Source organism: Cyrtonyx montezumae, unplaced genomic scaffold, assembly GCF_038088225.1.
Source record: "Cyrtonyx montezumae isolate F1298 unplaced genomic scaffold, pur_monq_1.0 scaffold_8, whole genome shotgun sequence".
In the NCBI taxonomy this organism is placed as follows: domain Eukaryota; kingdom Metazoa; phylum Chordata; class Aves; order Galliformes; family Odontophoridae; genus Cyrtonyx; species Cyrtonyx montezumae.
Window position 1 is genome coordinate 20,887,583 of NW_027072089.1, and position 17,083 is coordinate 20,904,665.

The 17,083-nt window shown below is 40.4% G+C and overlaps 1 protein-coding gene across 1 annotated transcript in view; it reads right to left on the reverse strand.

Moving 5' to 3' along the window:
• Nucleotides 1–1,528: 1,528 nt before the first annotated feature.
• Nucleotides 1,529–17,083, reverse strand: part of SDC2 (syndecan 2) — a 54,834-nt gene continuing 39,279 nt past the window's right edge. Inside the window, exons 2-5 of the mRNA XM_065753497.1 lie at nt 12,563–12,674; nt 5,953–6,086; nt 5,083–5,218; nt 1,529–3,811 (exon numbers count right to left, since the gene is read on the reverse strand). Of these exons, the coding sequence (XP_065609569.1) occupies nt 3,648–3,811; nt 5,083–5,218; nt 5,953–6,086; nt 12,563–12,674 (546 nt within the window). The 3' untranslated portion in view covers nt 1,529–3,647. The remainder of the gene's footprint in view (nt 3,812–5,082; nt 5,219–5,952; nt 6,087–12,562; nt 12,675–17,083) is intronic.

Here is a 17,083-nt window from a genome sequence, read left to right on the forward strand (position 1 = left end):
ATGACACGTGGGCTAGAGCTTAAATGTAACAAAATTAACATCAAAGCTCATCAAAACCGTACAGCAATACTGCAGATTCCTCAGAGCAGATTATGCCAGTCTGATTAACTCACCAGTAAGTAACCAACACGACTGACTAAAATTTAAAAACAACTGCTGTATTTCTTCTGTTAGTTTTCTTAGAGTTCTTTTCCCCCTCTGATTCCCTTCCCCTTATTTGCTGACCCAAGCAATATTAAGCATACTGTCATAACTTCCCTCACACCTACAGTTTTAGTATTAACATTAATCTGAATCATTTTTCCCTCACAAAAAATGTCCTGCATTCCATGTGTTACTTAAAAACAGCACCTGCCACATCAGACAGCACTCCGTAATAATTTCAGTGCAAGAGAAAAAGAGTTAATGTGTAGTCGCAGTCATGGATATGGAATTTTTTTGTTAGTAGATCACTTATTAACAGGATGACAGTTCTGATTGTAATTTCTGCGATTTCAATGGATTTTAGTGCTGAAAGAAAACAACTGGACAGCCTGTAACCACGAGCAACAATTCATTTCTTGAGTTGGAAAGCAGAGGAACCAATATGTCAACTTCTGAATTTATCCTTCCACGAATAAAAACAAAGGTGAGACATTCCCTCTAATGCGTGCTTTCGGCTACCAGCACCGGGCTTCATCTTAAAAGGAATTAACCATTCATAGCCCAGAGTAACTCAAAGCACAGTGGCATTTGGGTCAACGTTAAAGCCTATCGATCCCCAGGAAGCACCATATCAGGATGCTGAGGACTTTCGCAGCAGCCCCAATGGAGAAGAGCCAAGGGGCTTTGGGGAAGAGCCCTGCCAAAGCCCCAGCCCCTGCTGAGCTGCGTGCATGTGGCACAGCACCCGCAGCCTGGCATGGGACCGCAGCTGCCCAGCAACACCTCCTCGCAGCCAGAGCATTGCCAGAAACGCATCCAGGAAGGGGAGAACAAAAGGGAAGCAGAACTGGAGCCCAACCAATGCTAGGAAGTCTCGGTGTAAGAGAAGCACATTCAGCCCATTTCTTCTGAATAGTGTTGCGGGAAGATGGCTATCTGCATCAGCTGGGTTTTTAGACTGATGAAAACTGAACCGATGTCTATAACGAAGATTATAACGTCACAGAAAGGATAATGGATGTGGAGGAGAAAAAAAACAGGAGTGGTGAAACAAAGCTGAAAGTTTACTGTTCCTTCTGCTTGTTAGCAGATAGATTTGCAAGGAACCAGGCAAGCGCAGTATTGGACAGCCTGTATAATAACAACAGGTGTCTACATCGGCTAAAGTGTCTTGGATAGAGTAGGCATAGAGGCGGGATCTGCAGCGTACAGATGAAAATAGCTTCTTAATAGCAATTTGCTTATGGGGAAAGGAGACAATTTATCTGGTGTTAAATATTTGTGGTTACATTTCCAGCGAGATTCATCGCATCCTTCAAGAAAATTCATATCTACTACCTTCAGCAAAGAGGGCTTCAAAAAACTGGATGCCAGACTATACAAATAAAGTATTAGTTTAGGCATGGTAGACTTTATTTTGGCACTTTAACAAATGCTTTATTTTACAGCAGTGGCACAGCATTTGCCAGAAATTTTCTTTTCTTGGCACAGTTATTTCAAGCAGTTATTTTACTAATTGGATTTCACTAAATATTGCACAATAAGATATACCTGTTAATTCTTACCCTGTTTTTACTTGTTGAACTCGTATGGCTTCGAAAAACTTGCCAGTAAGTATAAGTAATTTAAAAAGCAATATATTAAATATTTTAGCACAGGATAGCGTTCGTTTGTTTCTAAATGACCACTGAACTTGGGACAGCGACAAATACAAGTGACACAACTCTTATCTGAAGAGCTAACAGCTCTTATTTACAACACGTTGCCGTTTCTGAGAAGCAGTTCAGCTCGACATCCTGAACATCTACTCTGGATATTTCAAAATCAAAAGAGCGGAGGTTGACAGAGCAGAAGACGAAGCCATTTGTCTGTGACAAAGCATGATATAGGGAGGCAGACTATCGTCTTCTCCACGTGTCCCTCTATCCAACACCTATCTGCCATCTAAGCAACAGAGCCTTTTATCTTCTACTTGGAATATTTCTTTCTTCTCTTACGAAGACATTCCACTCGTCTCAACTCTTCTGCTGGAGTCCGAGCGGAAAAAAACAAATTTCTCCAAAAGGCCAGGGAAAAAAAAAAGCAAAAACAAAAACCAAAACGCATCCAAAGCCGATATACACAATAAATGAAACCGGGTACTCCTTTGAATCTTACAGTACTGAAGACAACATTCGTAGGAAGAACAGGTCTGTGTCAATACCACCATTAGATACAACGCAAAGGCCAAATGACTCGTAACTCACGCAGATGTAACACTTATACATTCCAGGCTTTCTCTGCCACTTCAGCAGTAAATCAGGTCTGAGGATCAGCCTTATCAGCAGCCTTTTTTGGTTTTGTTTCGGGCGGGTTTTGAGGATCTACTCGATGAGCGTTGCGACATTAAAACATAACCACCGCAGACATAAAACAGAAAACGTACGAAAGTATATCACAATGGAATTTTCAGTATTAGGCCACATGATTTATTCAGTAGTGTTTATGTTCCCAAATTACAATTATGTCTATCCATGTAAGACTACAAAAGTTACCATTAGAATTGTCTGTGCTTATAAAATACCAACATTTTCTTTTACTGTTATATACTCATTAACACTGGTCTGCGACAAGTTACATATAATCATAGGCACTTCAAAGGCTTTAAAAGACGTTTACAACTTAAATGCGATTTTAAAGAACAGAAATTTAACCCCCTACGTGTACCTTCAAATTGCAAATAATTAACAAATACAGTGGCCATAGAAATCTGCAGCAACTTCTCAAAATACTGTTAGAGTCTTTGGGTTTGCTTAGGTTTGTCAGTAGCTTACTTCAAATCTTCCTGACAGGAGATTTTAGTAAGAACACGACTATACAGTTTGTAGTAATCATCCAATTTTACACATTAATTTGCTGTTACAAATCTCACTGAAGCTACAGGTAACGCTGAGAAACAATGCCAAGTGTAAAATTGATATTCCGACACTTAGATTTATACAAAGTGGAGGTTAAAGTTTACACAGCTGAAAAATTACATTTACACTAAAAGTTACTGTTATTTGAGTTATCTGAAGACAAATTGCACCATGACAACTACAAAAAGGCTTGCTTTTTTTTTTTTTTTTTGGAAACAGATAAATTAATGAAATAAAAACTACCTCGTCAGATCGATCTGAGACATGCTGACAAAAATTAAACAACTTTCATCGAGTCATAGGATAAAACAATCATTTTCATTATTTTATATTTATGCATAAAGTTTTAAAAATGATTCGGTGACCATCAGCGGTTCTTATAAAATAATGCTTTGCCACTGTTATTCACAGAACACTGCAAATGTTAAGTTTTAATTTTACATTTTTAAAGGAATACATGAAAAGTTTTAAATACAATGGGATTTTATCATAAAGGTGCCGTGACGGCTCTTTAATGAAAAAAAAAAAAGGTCTTCATTATTCTATGCAAAAGCTTTATTTAAAAAAGTTCAGTGATCTCATAAATAGAGACACTAAATAGGAATTTTATGCATAAAACTCCTTAGTAGGTGCCTTCTGATAGGCAGCACTAGATGGTTTACGTTCACCAAGGTCGTAACTGCCTTCATCCTTCTTTCTCATGCGATATACCAGCAGCAGGATGAGGAAGATTGCGAAGAGAAACCCGATAACTCCGCCAGCAATAACAGCTGCAATCAAACAAAAAGAAATTCATCATGTGCCGGAAGAATGGCTTCAGCACCACCTCTCTTTTTCATCCTGCACAACGAGCTTGCCATTATCCCATTGAAGGGCTTCCATTCTGCAACTGTCTCGAGCAGGAGCAGCCTGATATATATATATATATTCGGAGAAAGCCTGTTTATTTTAATGAAGGAGATCACTTAGAAGTGCTTTTCACCTGCAAGCAAGTGATCCAGCAACCCACAGTTCTAAATAAATTATCAAAAGCTTGACTAATAAAACTACTAATATTGTGAGAACATAAAGCCGTATTCATTTTTAATACAGTAATTTAAATGCTTTTTCAAAGTGACTCTGGCAGTTGACATTTTCAGCCTTAAAAGAACTACTCTGTTGCACCAGCTAAGAAATGTGTTATCCCATTTCTCCACGCGTTCACTCAGCAAATTCCTAACTGAATTCCCTATGGATGAGTAATAGGAGAGAACATTTCATGGAGCTGTAGTAGAGACATGACATTCATCATGTACTTGCTAGAGTGTAGAAAGTAACAACTCCAGCTGGACTTGAAGAGCAAACCTGCATGTTTCTGCTGATGTGGACATTAACAGTGTCCCATGTTTCAGTGCTCTGGGAGAGATGAGGTTCAAAACTGAGTAACTTAATACCCCCACCCATGGCTCCCAACAGCCCCTCCCTGGGACAGAGGGGAAAGGCACACCTGTAAACACAGGTCTGTGCCATTAAGAAAGAAAAAAAGAAAAAAATCACATGAATCACACATAGAAAAGCCACTGGAAAAAACTGGAGGATGGCCTTTTTTTTTTCTTATCCTTTTTTTCATGCACAGAAACGGGCCCTTTGCATCCCAAAAATGGTGCTCACCCATCCCTCTCCATCCACCCAGCCCTGCTACGAAGCTCCTCTATCTGTATGAGACCACACTGTGCTCCTAGGAGAGTGGGTGTGAAATACACTTCTGCACTCCAAGCATCAATCCAAATTGCATCTCCCTTTCCGAGCTGAGAAAGCTCCAAATATTCAGTAGGGAGTATTCAGTTTGTGGGCGTCAAATCAATTAGCAACAGCTTTTGGTATTAAAGAAGATGCCAGTCTCAGTCTCATCAAATCAACCACTGGCTACCCACCTCCAAACATGTCAAGAACCTAACAAGAAAACACAGATGTTGAGTTTGTGCTATTTGACGTGAATGCCTACATATTCTTTGTTGGTTTTTTTTCTGGTGAGGTGATGGACCTTGGCAAACTACCTTACCTGCCAGAACTTCTGTTCTCTGGAAGAGGTTTTCTGAATGCTTTTCAGTGAACACATCAGTGTCATCCCCTGGCTCGTTGCTCTTTTTCTTGGAATCCACCTCAGGTCTTTCCTCTTTATCAATTTCTTCAGGTGACTGAGGCACAGAAAGAGAAACAGCCCTTAGAGACAGGACCACCACAGATCTGCATCGTCACTGCCAGACACAGAACTGCAGCAGCCCCACAGCTGTGAACCACAGTACTGACAGTCACAACACATGGGATGCCTTCTGGACCACAGAAAGCTGTCCTAGATATTGAAAATGGAACTAATCCTCATCAGGATGGAACGAAAATCACTGTCCAGAATTTTAAGAGCTCCCAAAAATATATTTAGCAATCAGCTGGTAAACATTGCCTCTGTTTATAGGAACTACAGCCTCTGACTGAAATAATTCTGAAATTAACACATCAGAGATGCTATATTCAGAAAAACTCTGGGGATAATTTAGACAGTATTACCTACAGTGGCAGAAAAAATAACAGCCAAACCAAACAACATTTTCCTTTCAGAAAGCAGGATTTTTGACTAAGACTTTGAAAGACAGCAAAAAAGGTAGGGTTCAGATTCAAATGTGTTATAGAAACTATTTTCTGTATCAAAAAAAATATACATTTTACATGTTTCTCTTCTTCCATGAGAAACCCAGATGTCATGACACAGACTTTCTAACAGAAACGAAACTGAACAGCTCTGTACCCATTTAAACAGCTGCAGTAACATTTAATGAAAAGGTTATGGACTTGTTTTTTGCATTTCAAACAACATCAAGGCAGCAATGGGGTACAGCAGAGCTATTTGGAATGGTGTTGCTCTCCACTCACGCACCTTTGTTTGTGCAGGCATCTTGGTCTGCATTTTCACTGTGGTGGTCTCAGCTCTAGATACATCACTAGTTGTTGGTAACTTTGGAACTATTCTGGACGTTGTTGTCACTGTGCTATCCTCATCCTCCTCAGCACCTGAAGACAAAACAGACGACATTTCACTGACTTGGTGATAGGTCTGGAAGAGTTTTTTGTTACAGCATTGAGGGTACGGTGCTCGTACAGCCCACCTCTGGGCCTGCGAGGGAGATGTGAGCGTGCACCAAGACTGCATGTGCACGTGGCACTCACAGGGATCAGCTGCAGAAGGGGGTTGGAAGTGTGTAGCTGCATACTACTGTTTTCCAAGTGGCTGGCACCGTGGTTATCAATTGTATGGCTGATACTATCCTGAGTGTATAGTTCAATGATTGCCAGTTAATTAGACGTTATAAATCAGTCAGCACACCTCTTCAACGCTGATCTGACTTAGGCTACGTGAACTGCACAGTTTTTCCCTGTGACAAACTGTTTCAATAACAACAACAAAAAAATCACTTCTCCAGAGCAAACTCATTAGACTCTGAACTATAAAAAAACCTAGTAGCTTCCATCTACAGAAATATTGTTATCTTATATTTCAGTCACTAGGAATTCACATATTTTTAAACCTCACATAATTCAAAAGCCCTTTTCTTTTTAAATGCAGGCTAAGAGGACAAAAAAAAATCCCTAAAGAAGACTTTACGTTTCATTTCCTCCACATTCAAAGCTCTGCTGGAGTACGAAGGCTCCTTTATAATAAGATAATGGATATGTCTAATAAATATCCTTTAGTGATACTGGAAGGGAGAAGACACAGACAATAGACTAAATTATTGCAAGGTCTGAGAGATGAAAAGAATAGATCTATCCACTTCTCAGGAATCTCAATACGTGTTCAGCTCATTACAGACACCAGTTGCCCAAATAACTATTGAGTAATATGTCTAGCAAACGCTCTTAAAAGTAATTCCTAACAAATAGAAATATATCTTACAACAGAACAGTATGACTCACTCATTCCAAACTGGCTTTTATCTTATTTTTCTAGAGAGAGAAAACAAGCTGAAAGATGAAGCACAAAAACAAGCTTTGAACTCGTGATCAAGAATTATATACATTTGGCTTTGAAAGAAAGAGTGTTAACGAGGCAATAACTGTGACGAGTCCTGTATGGTATAAAGGAAAAACTGAAATAATTAAAAAGCAGTACATGAAAACTACCAGCACAGAATAATACTGGAGAACCGTCCAGAGATACCAAAATTACAGTGCAACAGCTAAAATAAAGACCTCACAATAAGAACCAAGTGTTTTCCAGAAATACTACTCAAAGATCAAAAGAAAAAATCCATCCTGCTGCAAAACACAGGTGAGGAAAGATCTAACAGGAGCATTTTTCTAGCTGTGCCTTAAGAGCTTTCTTTGAGCAATAAAGAGTTCTATGGATAGTTCAGCCTGCTTTGAAAGGTAAAGTTTCTGCAAATTACACAAGACTTTCACAGTCAAGGAAATTAAAATTGATGATCAGATTAGAGATGTGATAAAGCAGACTTTGAGAGTAGAGAACTTTATTTCTTTTTCCTCTTGCTGTGAAATGACAAATCTCATTTCATCAAAAATGTTCCTCCAAATCCTTAAATGCCACCTTTGCTTCAGGCAATAGTCATGTCTGCCTGATGAAAAAGTGAAAGTTAGAGGTCTGAAGCTCCCCGGTTGTGGAGGATGCAGGTCTAGGGTCTTTCAGCAGGGTTGACTAATCTAGCCCCTGGATGGGCTGCTAGACTGGCACTACATACTTCCTCTGTCTGGCCTCAGAGTAGTCCCTGACAGTCTGCCTCCAAACAAGTGAAGCTCCTGTCCTCTAGGTCTGACTCAGGTACTGCTTCAGACACATCCCCATAGCTCCTGCATTCTAATTAGCTTTATCTATACAGGCCTGTGCTTGGCATGTATCAGGCCTAAACAAGAGCAGGCACTTCCCTTCCTAAACAGACTGTAAGCAGCCTTCTCAGCAATGCATGGTGATAGGACGAGGGGAAAAATACTAGGAAGTATAAGAGTTCACTTTTTCCACTCAAAAAACACTATCTATTTAGATGGTTTCCGGAACTGGTCAGCTTAGAGACAGTGCTGGGCATTAATTGCCTTAAGACTCTACAAGTGGATACAGCCTTGTTAGTGAGAGCATCACAGGAACGTTGCAGTAATTGAATCCATATCCACATCTAGGGTAAAGAACTGAGATCTCTCTACCATCACAGTATCTTTTATCCACTGCAACTTCTTCAGGATTCCCAACTGTTATCTTCACAGTGATCATACAGCTCCAGATTGTACTGGAAATATCTAATAGAGTCCTCAGAGATGTGCCTACTATTAGTTGCTCCTGCATAACAGCAGCGCAGATAGATGCTCCTTCACACTCCTCCTGCTTGAGGAAACATGTCAGCAAATCAACAGTGTGTCAGCTTAAGTTACTGTAAAAGCCCACGGTACTTAGCACTCTTAATTTGCCAGGCAGCCAGTGATTAATTCTTCCTACCAAATACAACCATTTCACGCTGTCTTTTGGCATCATGTCTGCTCGCTGTTGCACAACTTCCTCTGGAAGCATTGCCACCACAAGCAGGCCTGGGAAAAGGTGGGTACATGCAGACCCAGCATCTATCTCACACCTTCCACTTCTATCATCAGTGGCAAACACCTGACTGAAACACTTCTAGCTGGCTTACCTCACTCCAATTCACACAAAAAACTTCCAACCCCACTCTTTATCAACACAGTGTTACACAATCAGGGATGACACCACGGCCATACCGAAGCTCTATGAGAGAACTGCAGCTGAAGAGCTGAAGTAAATGGGGACTGCACATGAGTGCCCTGTTTCTGTTAATTCCCACAGTAGGAAGGAAAACAAATAATGCCAAACTTGTAGAAAGAATATAAGGAAGAGCTTTAACTATGCTGAAGTACAAGATTGTGTCCAGCACAATAAAAGCATACTCGTAAACAAGATACACCACAGTAGGTTTTTGTGCTAAAGGTCTTGAAGAAGCAGGCAGTCAGTGCTGTGAAGCACGCTCAAGGGTGGTGTAGCACACGGATGGAAAAAGCCCTGGCTTCAATCCAACCCAATAGGCACATTAAGTGAGAACTTGAGAACTGGGGAAATGATTACCTGCTGCATTACTCACTCCCAGTGAGAAAAAGCACATTAGAAGACAGGGTGCAACTCTCGTGGGATGCTGCCAGGTGCACTGACACGCAGGGCAGGGGCACTGAGAATTATTAGGCAGGGAGGAGAGAAAAAGGGGAAGGAAAAAATCTGCACCATATTCTGACGTGGACTGCATATCTTGTGTACCAAGAGTAACTTCAGAGAAGACACAAGAATCAAACAGATACTTTTCCAAACTACTTGTAGATAAATCTAAGAGAGATGATGTCTTTTACGAACATAATGGTACTCATGCTGCAAGATCTGGGCTCAGTTAAGATCTTTCATGCCAGAGCTAGAAACAGAAGTAGTTAATAACATTTCAAGTTGCGTCTAAGCAGGAAATCTTTGAAACTAATTAAAGAGCAGCCAAAGGAGAGCAAGAAAGATGGTTGAAGGGCCTACAGGGAAAGATATATGAAGAAGCAGCTGAGGTCCCTGGGCACGTGCAACCTGGAGCAGAGGAGCTGAGGGGAGGCCTGATGGCGGCTGCAGCTCCTCACAGCAACAAGGCCTGAGGGAACAGCATGGAGCTGTGTCAGGGGAGGGGTGGGTGGGGGTTAGGGACAGGGTCTGCACCAGAGGGCGGTGGGCACGGCCCGAGTGCCAGAGTTCAGTAAGCGTTTGGACAACACTCTCAGACATTGGGTTTGATTTTGGGTGGTCCTGCGTAGAGCCAGGAGCTGGTCTTGATTATCACTGTGGGTCCTTAATAACATGGGATATTTTAGGATTCTACGCTTTTCATTATGCTTTATCTGAAGGTGTACACTAAAAAGAGTGCTGAAGAGTCATCTCATCAGATAAGGGGATTGCGAGAAAGAAACAATACACTAAGTAATTCACCACAGATTTCCTGCTGTCAATACATTACCACAAAGATGTGGGCATGGATCCTTCAAAAACTGTTAACCAAAATACTGGGACAGAACAGTTCAGTAAGTTAATACGTATGTACATGAAGAATAAAGAGGCTATAAAGCAAAGCAAAAATGAAGAAATAAAAAGGAAAAAAAAAAGCAGAACACCATCACCTTTTCTGTTTTCCTTAGAAAAAGCCTTCAGCCAATTTTCACTTTGAAATGTGTCATGCATACACTGACATTTGTCCACGTTAATGCTGCTTGCAAACCTGCAAGGGCAGTAACTGTGGTGCTGACAATTTCTGTTCATCTCCATAGGCCTGGTGGCAGCTAATAATTTTCATACCAAGGAAAGGAGTCAGCATGTTGTCATCTTGGATCTGTTTGCTTAGAGTAGAATTACATAGCAAGAAAACCACTTGAGTAGGAAGTCTCTTGCAGCTAGGAACATTACATCACTGAGTATCAAGTAGAGAGAGACACATTTAACACAGTATGAGGACAATTCATCACTGGTACAAATGGAGGACGCTCTGTACCTCTTTAAATGGAGATAGCAGTAAATGTATCTATACTTACTCTCGTAGGTGTAGGCTGTGAGGGTGAGTAGGACAAAAGAGGGTGCTGATTTGCTTCCCTTTTGAGTTTTTTTATTTCATAAGTGAATAAAACTAGGTTGTACAACTGCTTAGAAAAATATTAGATTTCTTTCTTTGTTCAAAAGAATTAGATTTTAGTACTGTCATGTGAAATCTCTGGAGGGGATTTCAGACAGTCTCAGTCTACAATGAAACTCCTTTATTTATTTATTTATTTGCTCTTAGTTAAGAGGCAGTGATTGCCAAAGGCTGCATGAGGTACTAGAGCTCTCAGTTTTCTTGGTGTGCTATACACTCCATCTTCTATCCATGACTCAAGGCTGAACACAGGAAAAGGCAGAAGAGAAAGTAAAGGTATTGCTGTGGGTGAGGTCTAGTGGTACATTCTGTCCTTCACGGCTCCACTTCTTCCACTGAGATGGGTTACGGAAGTCTGAAGCTTGTTCTTGTATAACTCTTTCATCTTCAAAAGAAGGACCGTGTTTTGAATCATCAATGTTAGGAACAGCTCAAATGCCACAGAGGGATGAAAACAAAAGAAAATAGACCATTCTCCATACCTCATTTCACGGTCAACCTAACTCCTTTTTTTTTCTGAGGCTTACAAAATAACCAGCACCTGAAGACACGACAGAATGAGATGTTGACTGAAAATGCAATTTTCTCCTGGATCAGAATTTTATTTAGATGGTCCTTGGAACTGTGAGAAACCACTGAACAAATTCTTTTTTCTTTTTTTTTTCCCCTCTCAAATGAAATCTGATATTTTCCATGAGAGAAGTCAGCACATGCAGGTCTATTTCAGCCTCTGATCACAGTGGAACACCAAATTCACCCCATGGAAGGCTTCAAAACATAGATTATCACTCAGCTGCAAGTGGCCAACTGGCCTGAATTTGTCTGGCAGAAAAAAAAAACCAAAACCTCTGTCGACTTCATTTTAATGCATCTTTGAACCTCCAAGGAAGAGGAACAAAACAAAAAAAACTATCTGAAAAATCTCAGCTGTGGGTTACAACAGTAACAAAGACAAGGTGCTATGAAAGAAGAGCTCAAACTTTCAAAATTCACAGGTACGTATAAACATCAAAAGACAGATTACAAGAAGCACAGCAAAGAACAAGCAATAACACACTCGGTAAATAACAGGCACGCTCACAACAGCTCAGCAAATACTAACAGCAATAAGGAAACGCCTCTTTCAGAACCGGTACACAATCCTGCACTCAGCTTTTACTGCCTGGAGTCTCCCAGTTAGTCTAAAAGACATTCCACAAAGAGGGTTTTCTAAGAGAAATGATTAATTAGGTTTCAACTGTCAGTGTTTTGAAAATGATGAGCTAGCTACATGCATCTAATGAGTGTTTAAGTCTGAGAATTCAGTATGTTATGTTTATGAATTTATTTAGCTTCTATGTGGATGTAATTACCTCAGAGAAAACTGTCATTTATTTGGCAGTTTCCAGACTTCTATATTTAAAAGAAAAACAACAAGAAGTAAACGGACACTATGTTTACACGAGCCTGAAAGCATACAGGAGAAAATGAGATTGCTGCTGCTATGATTTCACACAGACTGCTAAATTAGCATTATGCCAAGGGAGAAGTAAGCTTTCTCTAATCCTAACTTCTAAACTCCAGAGAGATCTACAAAAAAACAAGGAGGGAGAGTAAAGAGAAAATAAAACAGAGTGGGGAGAAGTGAAATGATGCAACTAAGGAGTAAGAGCAGAAGGTTAATATTTAAAACCCAGGCCTCAGGGGTGCTCAGCGCTCTGTAAATAGAGCACTGATAATACTCACTGAAAATATCATCTCTGGCTCACAAAGGAAAACTGCACAACTTTCCACAAATGGCTGTATTGCTTCTTACTCATTGTAAAATCAAACTGTGACATGGTGTCTCACCTGAACCTGACCCAGAAGAATAATCATCATCATCAATGGGATAGACGCCTGATGCTTCTTCAATGGAGCTATTGTCCAGGTATAAATCTTTATCAGAGGTCAAATCAGCTCTCTGGAAAACAGATAAGAGTGAATGGTTAGAAAGATAACAGTTCTTCAGCACAGCCAGCTCTTAATCTTCTCTGCTATTTCCAAAGACGATGTTGGTATACTGAACTGTTTATGCAACACGTTTGTTGGAGATGTTAAATAAATTTGTAAAAAATATGGCATAAAGAATATCCAAGGCTGCCCAATGGAAATCAAGAAACCACTCAAGCTGTGGGAAGCAAGCCTCCTTCAGCTCACACTTCATCTAATTAAATGCATGAATGAATAAACAGGATTTGCAATATACTCTCAAGAGCTTCTGTAAAAAGAAAGAAGTAAATCCGAGGACTGAAGCTCCCTGTCAAGACCTCAAATATACAAATCCAAGGGATGTCATCTGAAGTCAGTCATTTGATCTCAAATGGAAAGCAATAAGAGCACATATTAGAAAACACCTCTGATAGACATTGAACCAAAACTCACTAAACTCTTTACAAGTTAGAATGAACAACTAGGGTGACAAAATACAAATATTTGAAGGAAAACACTGGTAGCTGAGGATTACATATTTCCATTTGGATCCAACAACTAAATTCAGGTCAGGCAAGGTACCTCAATTTCTAAATTAATGCATCTCTCCTAAAATTCAGCTGTAGCTTCAACAAGCTATAAAATTGGATTCTTCTGACTTCTATCACATGTCAACAGATTATTTCCCTGCGAAGGAGAGATTCCGATAACATGAGCTGACAATAGAACAAGGTTCAGTAATTGCTGTAGACTGACAATTCAAATTTTGAAAGATTAGAAATTGTCTTCTTCCACAGCAGCTTGTATATTCTCAACAGAGCGTAAAATAGCCTACAGGTGCAGTCTATTTTTGGTTACTAAGAAGATACCTGCCACTATGATTGCTATTAATTTTACCATAATTTCTGTGAATACCAATTTGCCACGACTTGTTGAAAAAAAGGAGAAATGTTACAGTTGCAAACAGGTTTTTCAGGAAGTGGTGCTGGAAAAGTTGTACAGGTTGCCCTGGGGCTGTGGGGTCTCCTCTAGGAGGATCTCCAGAAGCCACATGGCCATGGGCCTGGGCCCCCTGCTCTGGGTGCTCCTGCTGGAGCACACAGGGGTGGGCCACATGGCCCAGAGGGCCCTGCCAGCCTCAGCCCTCCTGGGACTTGGGGGTTCTTTGAGTTTTAAGTCAAAGTGCAATACTATGCCCAAATACATCTCACAAAACCACCCAGATCTTTTGCTCGTTCTGGGTCCCAAGGCGTCCTGTTTGTGATCACTTTTTACTTCATGTCACTGACAGTCCACTTGACAGAAAATTTATTGTAGCTAGAACCAAACAGTGAAAGGGGTAACTCCTGTATGAAAAGACCCACATCTCAGTTTCCAAGGTAATTTTTTTCCACACAGGTCTAAAAAAATAGAGTATTTCAGAATAAAAGACCTTTGCGCTAGCGGTACCTAAGCCTCCTCTAACGGTTCAGAACTAAAACAGCCCTATGCCACTTTCCTTCTAAAAAGGAGGACACACAATTGCGCTACTTGGTCAAAATCTGCTCTCACTCCTGCAGCTTTAACCTGTGGGACACGTGCCTGTTGCGGGGAGCAGTTTTAAAGACAGGTTTACAGAAGGCCAGCTCTCCACCGCTGCTTCCAGTTCACACGGTCTGCCTGAACCTGGCTGCAGTCCAAAGCAGAAATCCAAGATGATGTCTGCTCACCATCAATTGACTTAATTCTTTTAAAAGATGTCTCCAAAGGAAGCCTTACAGTGCCTCGGTGGGTGTAAAGGTGGTATTGTAATTAAGACTCAGCTGAGCCTGTTTGCGTATGGGAAAACAACTCCCTGCAGTAGGATAAATATCCTGCTATTGATCACACTGTGACAATGGAACAAGCCACTTTGCCCCACTTTACTTTCAGCCACAAACACAGTGAAAACATCTCAAACCTCAATATCAGGCAGGAAACAAACAAAACACATTTAAAAAGGAAACGCAGGTGGCTACCAGTGACTATAGAACAGCCACACAGTATTCAAAAGGTATCATGGATAATAAGTACTACAAATCCAAGCTGGGAAAAATAAAATATACTCTACCTGTAGAAATCTCATAACAATGGAGATTGCCAATAATATTTGAGGACAGCTGAGAAGCAGCTTGAGTTTGCAAATGCTAATGAATGGAAATAAGTCTGCATGACAACAGAAGCATCCCAAATCCATGCCCAGAATTTTTACTGCTGAATAAAAACTTACAAATCACTTTATTTTCCCAGGCCATCTCCCAATTCTTTCTGTATCAGAAGCAAATCTGGCAACAAACGAGCAACCTGCCCTCTCCCATACAAATGCCCCTCCTCCAAAACAAACATCCCTGTTTTGTTGCTCTATCCAGCCTCACAGGAGTCAGCACAGCCTGTAAACATCCCTGACAAGTTCTCCCAAAGTCTCTGTTTCTGCCGGACAGCTGAGCAGCTAAGCCAACCCAGCCCCAGCTTTGAGCGCCTAGCCAGCCAGGCTCCCCACCATCACATTTACTCCCTTTTGTTCAACGAATTATGGCTTCTTGGCTGCCAAAGGCATTATTTCTAGCTATGCTGAGATGTCCTTGAGATTTAAAGCTGCTGAAAACAGTGGATCAGAAATGGAAGAAAAGCCTGGACAGCTTTCAGCAGCAATTTTAGCATTCGTTGTATTTTATCCTGGGGATGCAAAGGATACACAATGTGATATACTAGATATTAAATATCTAGTGTTGTGGATGGCACGACTCTATAAGAACGAGAAAACAATTACCCACAGACTCTTCCAGATTTAGTATGCTATTTACTATATGGAGAAATGCATGATACAGTGAACTTCGAGAACATTCAGATTAGACATCAAACTCCATCTGAAGAACAGAAGACAGCTTCTCTGGTCAGAGTCCCCTGCTGAAGCCTATTTCCAGTATGAATGGCTCTCCCCTAGGAACCTCACAACACGAGTCCCATCTCAAAGCAGAGAGGCAAAGAAGTGCACTGCATGCCCATGCAGCCTCTTTGAAAGCTGGCTAGTAGAGCCAGAATGGGAGCATCCCCATTATGCCCACAGCTTGCATCTGTTTTCCCAGTTGCTCAGGAGCACATGAGTCCATTTGGAATAGAAATTACCTTAAGGAAGGAAAAAAAAAGTCTATCAGTTAACATTTTTGCACAGCCATTAAAAATAATTCTGGGAAGATTTAACTTAGAAAAATGAGAAGCAGTTAATGGAAATAAAAGAATACTTGACAGTGCTTAAGTGAGTATTAAGCACTGAAGCTACACTTTGTAATTTTATGCTAAATAAAAAATAATTTTAATATTTTCTCGACAAATGTTTTCTTTGCCGGTCAGCTGGGAATCAATGGGGGTCCGTGGACTACTTCCAGGATGGCCACAAAAGGTAAATGGGAGAAACAAATCTGCTGTCAGTATGCTTGGACAGAGAAAAGTCTGCACTGGCACTTTAATACATTTAGAAGGAAAAATAAAGGAGTTTGCAAATTCTAATTCCTTAAATCGTTTCTAAGCTGTTCTGAAGGCCAAATATTTAAGAGGCTATTTCCCATGGCTAACAGATGAATGAATTGATGGATCCCATGTCACTTTTATGTATCAGCATTATTTTCAGTTCTATTAGAACGGCAGGAACACCAGGGCAAGGATGTCTCTGTTATCAGTCCTTTAATCCGGCCCTGAAGCACAAAAACTGCTCATTACCTCTTGACAGAGATTGCATTCTCTTCCATCATTGTTATCCCACTTACATTTTTATTCCAAGAATATAATGCTGCAAAATCCTGTGACCTGAATACTTCACATAGTACATGCCAATGATCACTGCTTCCTGTCTGGTTATTGACTATACTGGCATAAATCTAAATTTCAGGGATGTAGTGTAGATTAGCGCTCATTAAGTACCAGATAAAAGACACTCCCATACCAGTATATGTTGAATTTGAAATCTCAAAGTCTTTACTAAAGCTTACATTTTTTATGTTTTTTAACTTAAAATTCGTATCTTCCAGGGCACACGTCAAAAAAAAAAAATCATCCTGGCAAAAAAAAACTTTTTTCTGACTCATCTTCTTGTTGAAGACATAAATCATTAATCACAAATGCAATGGGGAAAAAAAAAAAAAGATTGAAAATGCTCCTCAGACAATAGTAGGGCTGGAAATGGATGGCACACTTGGAAAATATAAAAAAAAACCTAAGAACATAAAAATCCCCAAGTCCCCTGTTCTAGCCATTCCCTTTCACAGACCTGTTGTTACAGTCAGTCCTCCTGTTAAGAGAGGACGATTTAGGGGGCTAAGACATAGAAGACATGTATGCCATGGAAATGAAGCCAACAAAACTGGTGTGATGAGCAACGGAGGAGGA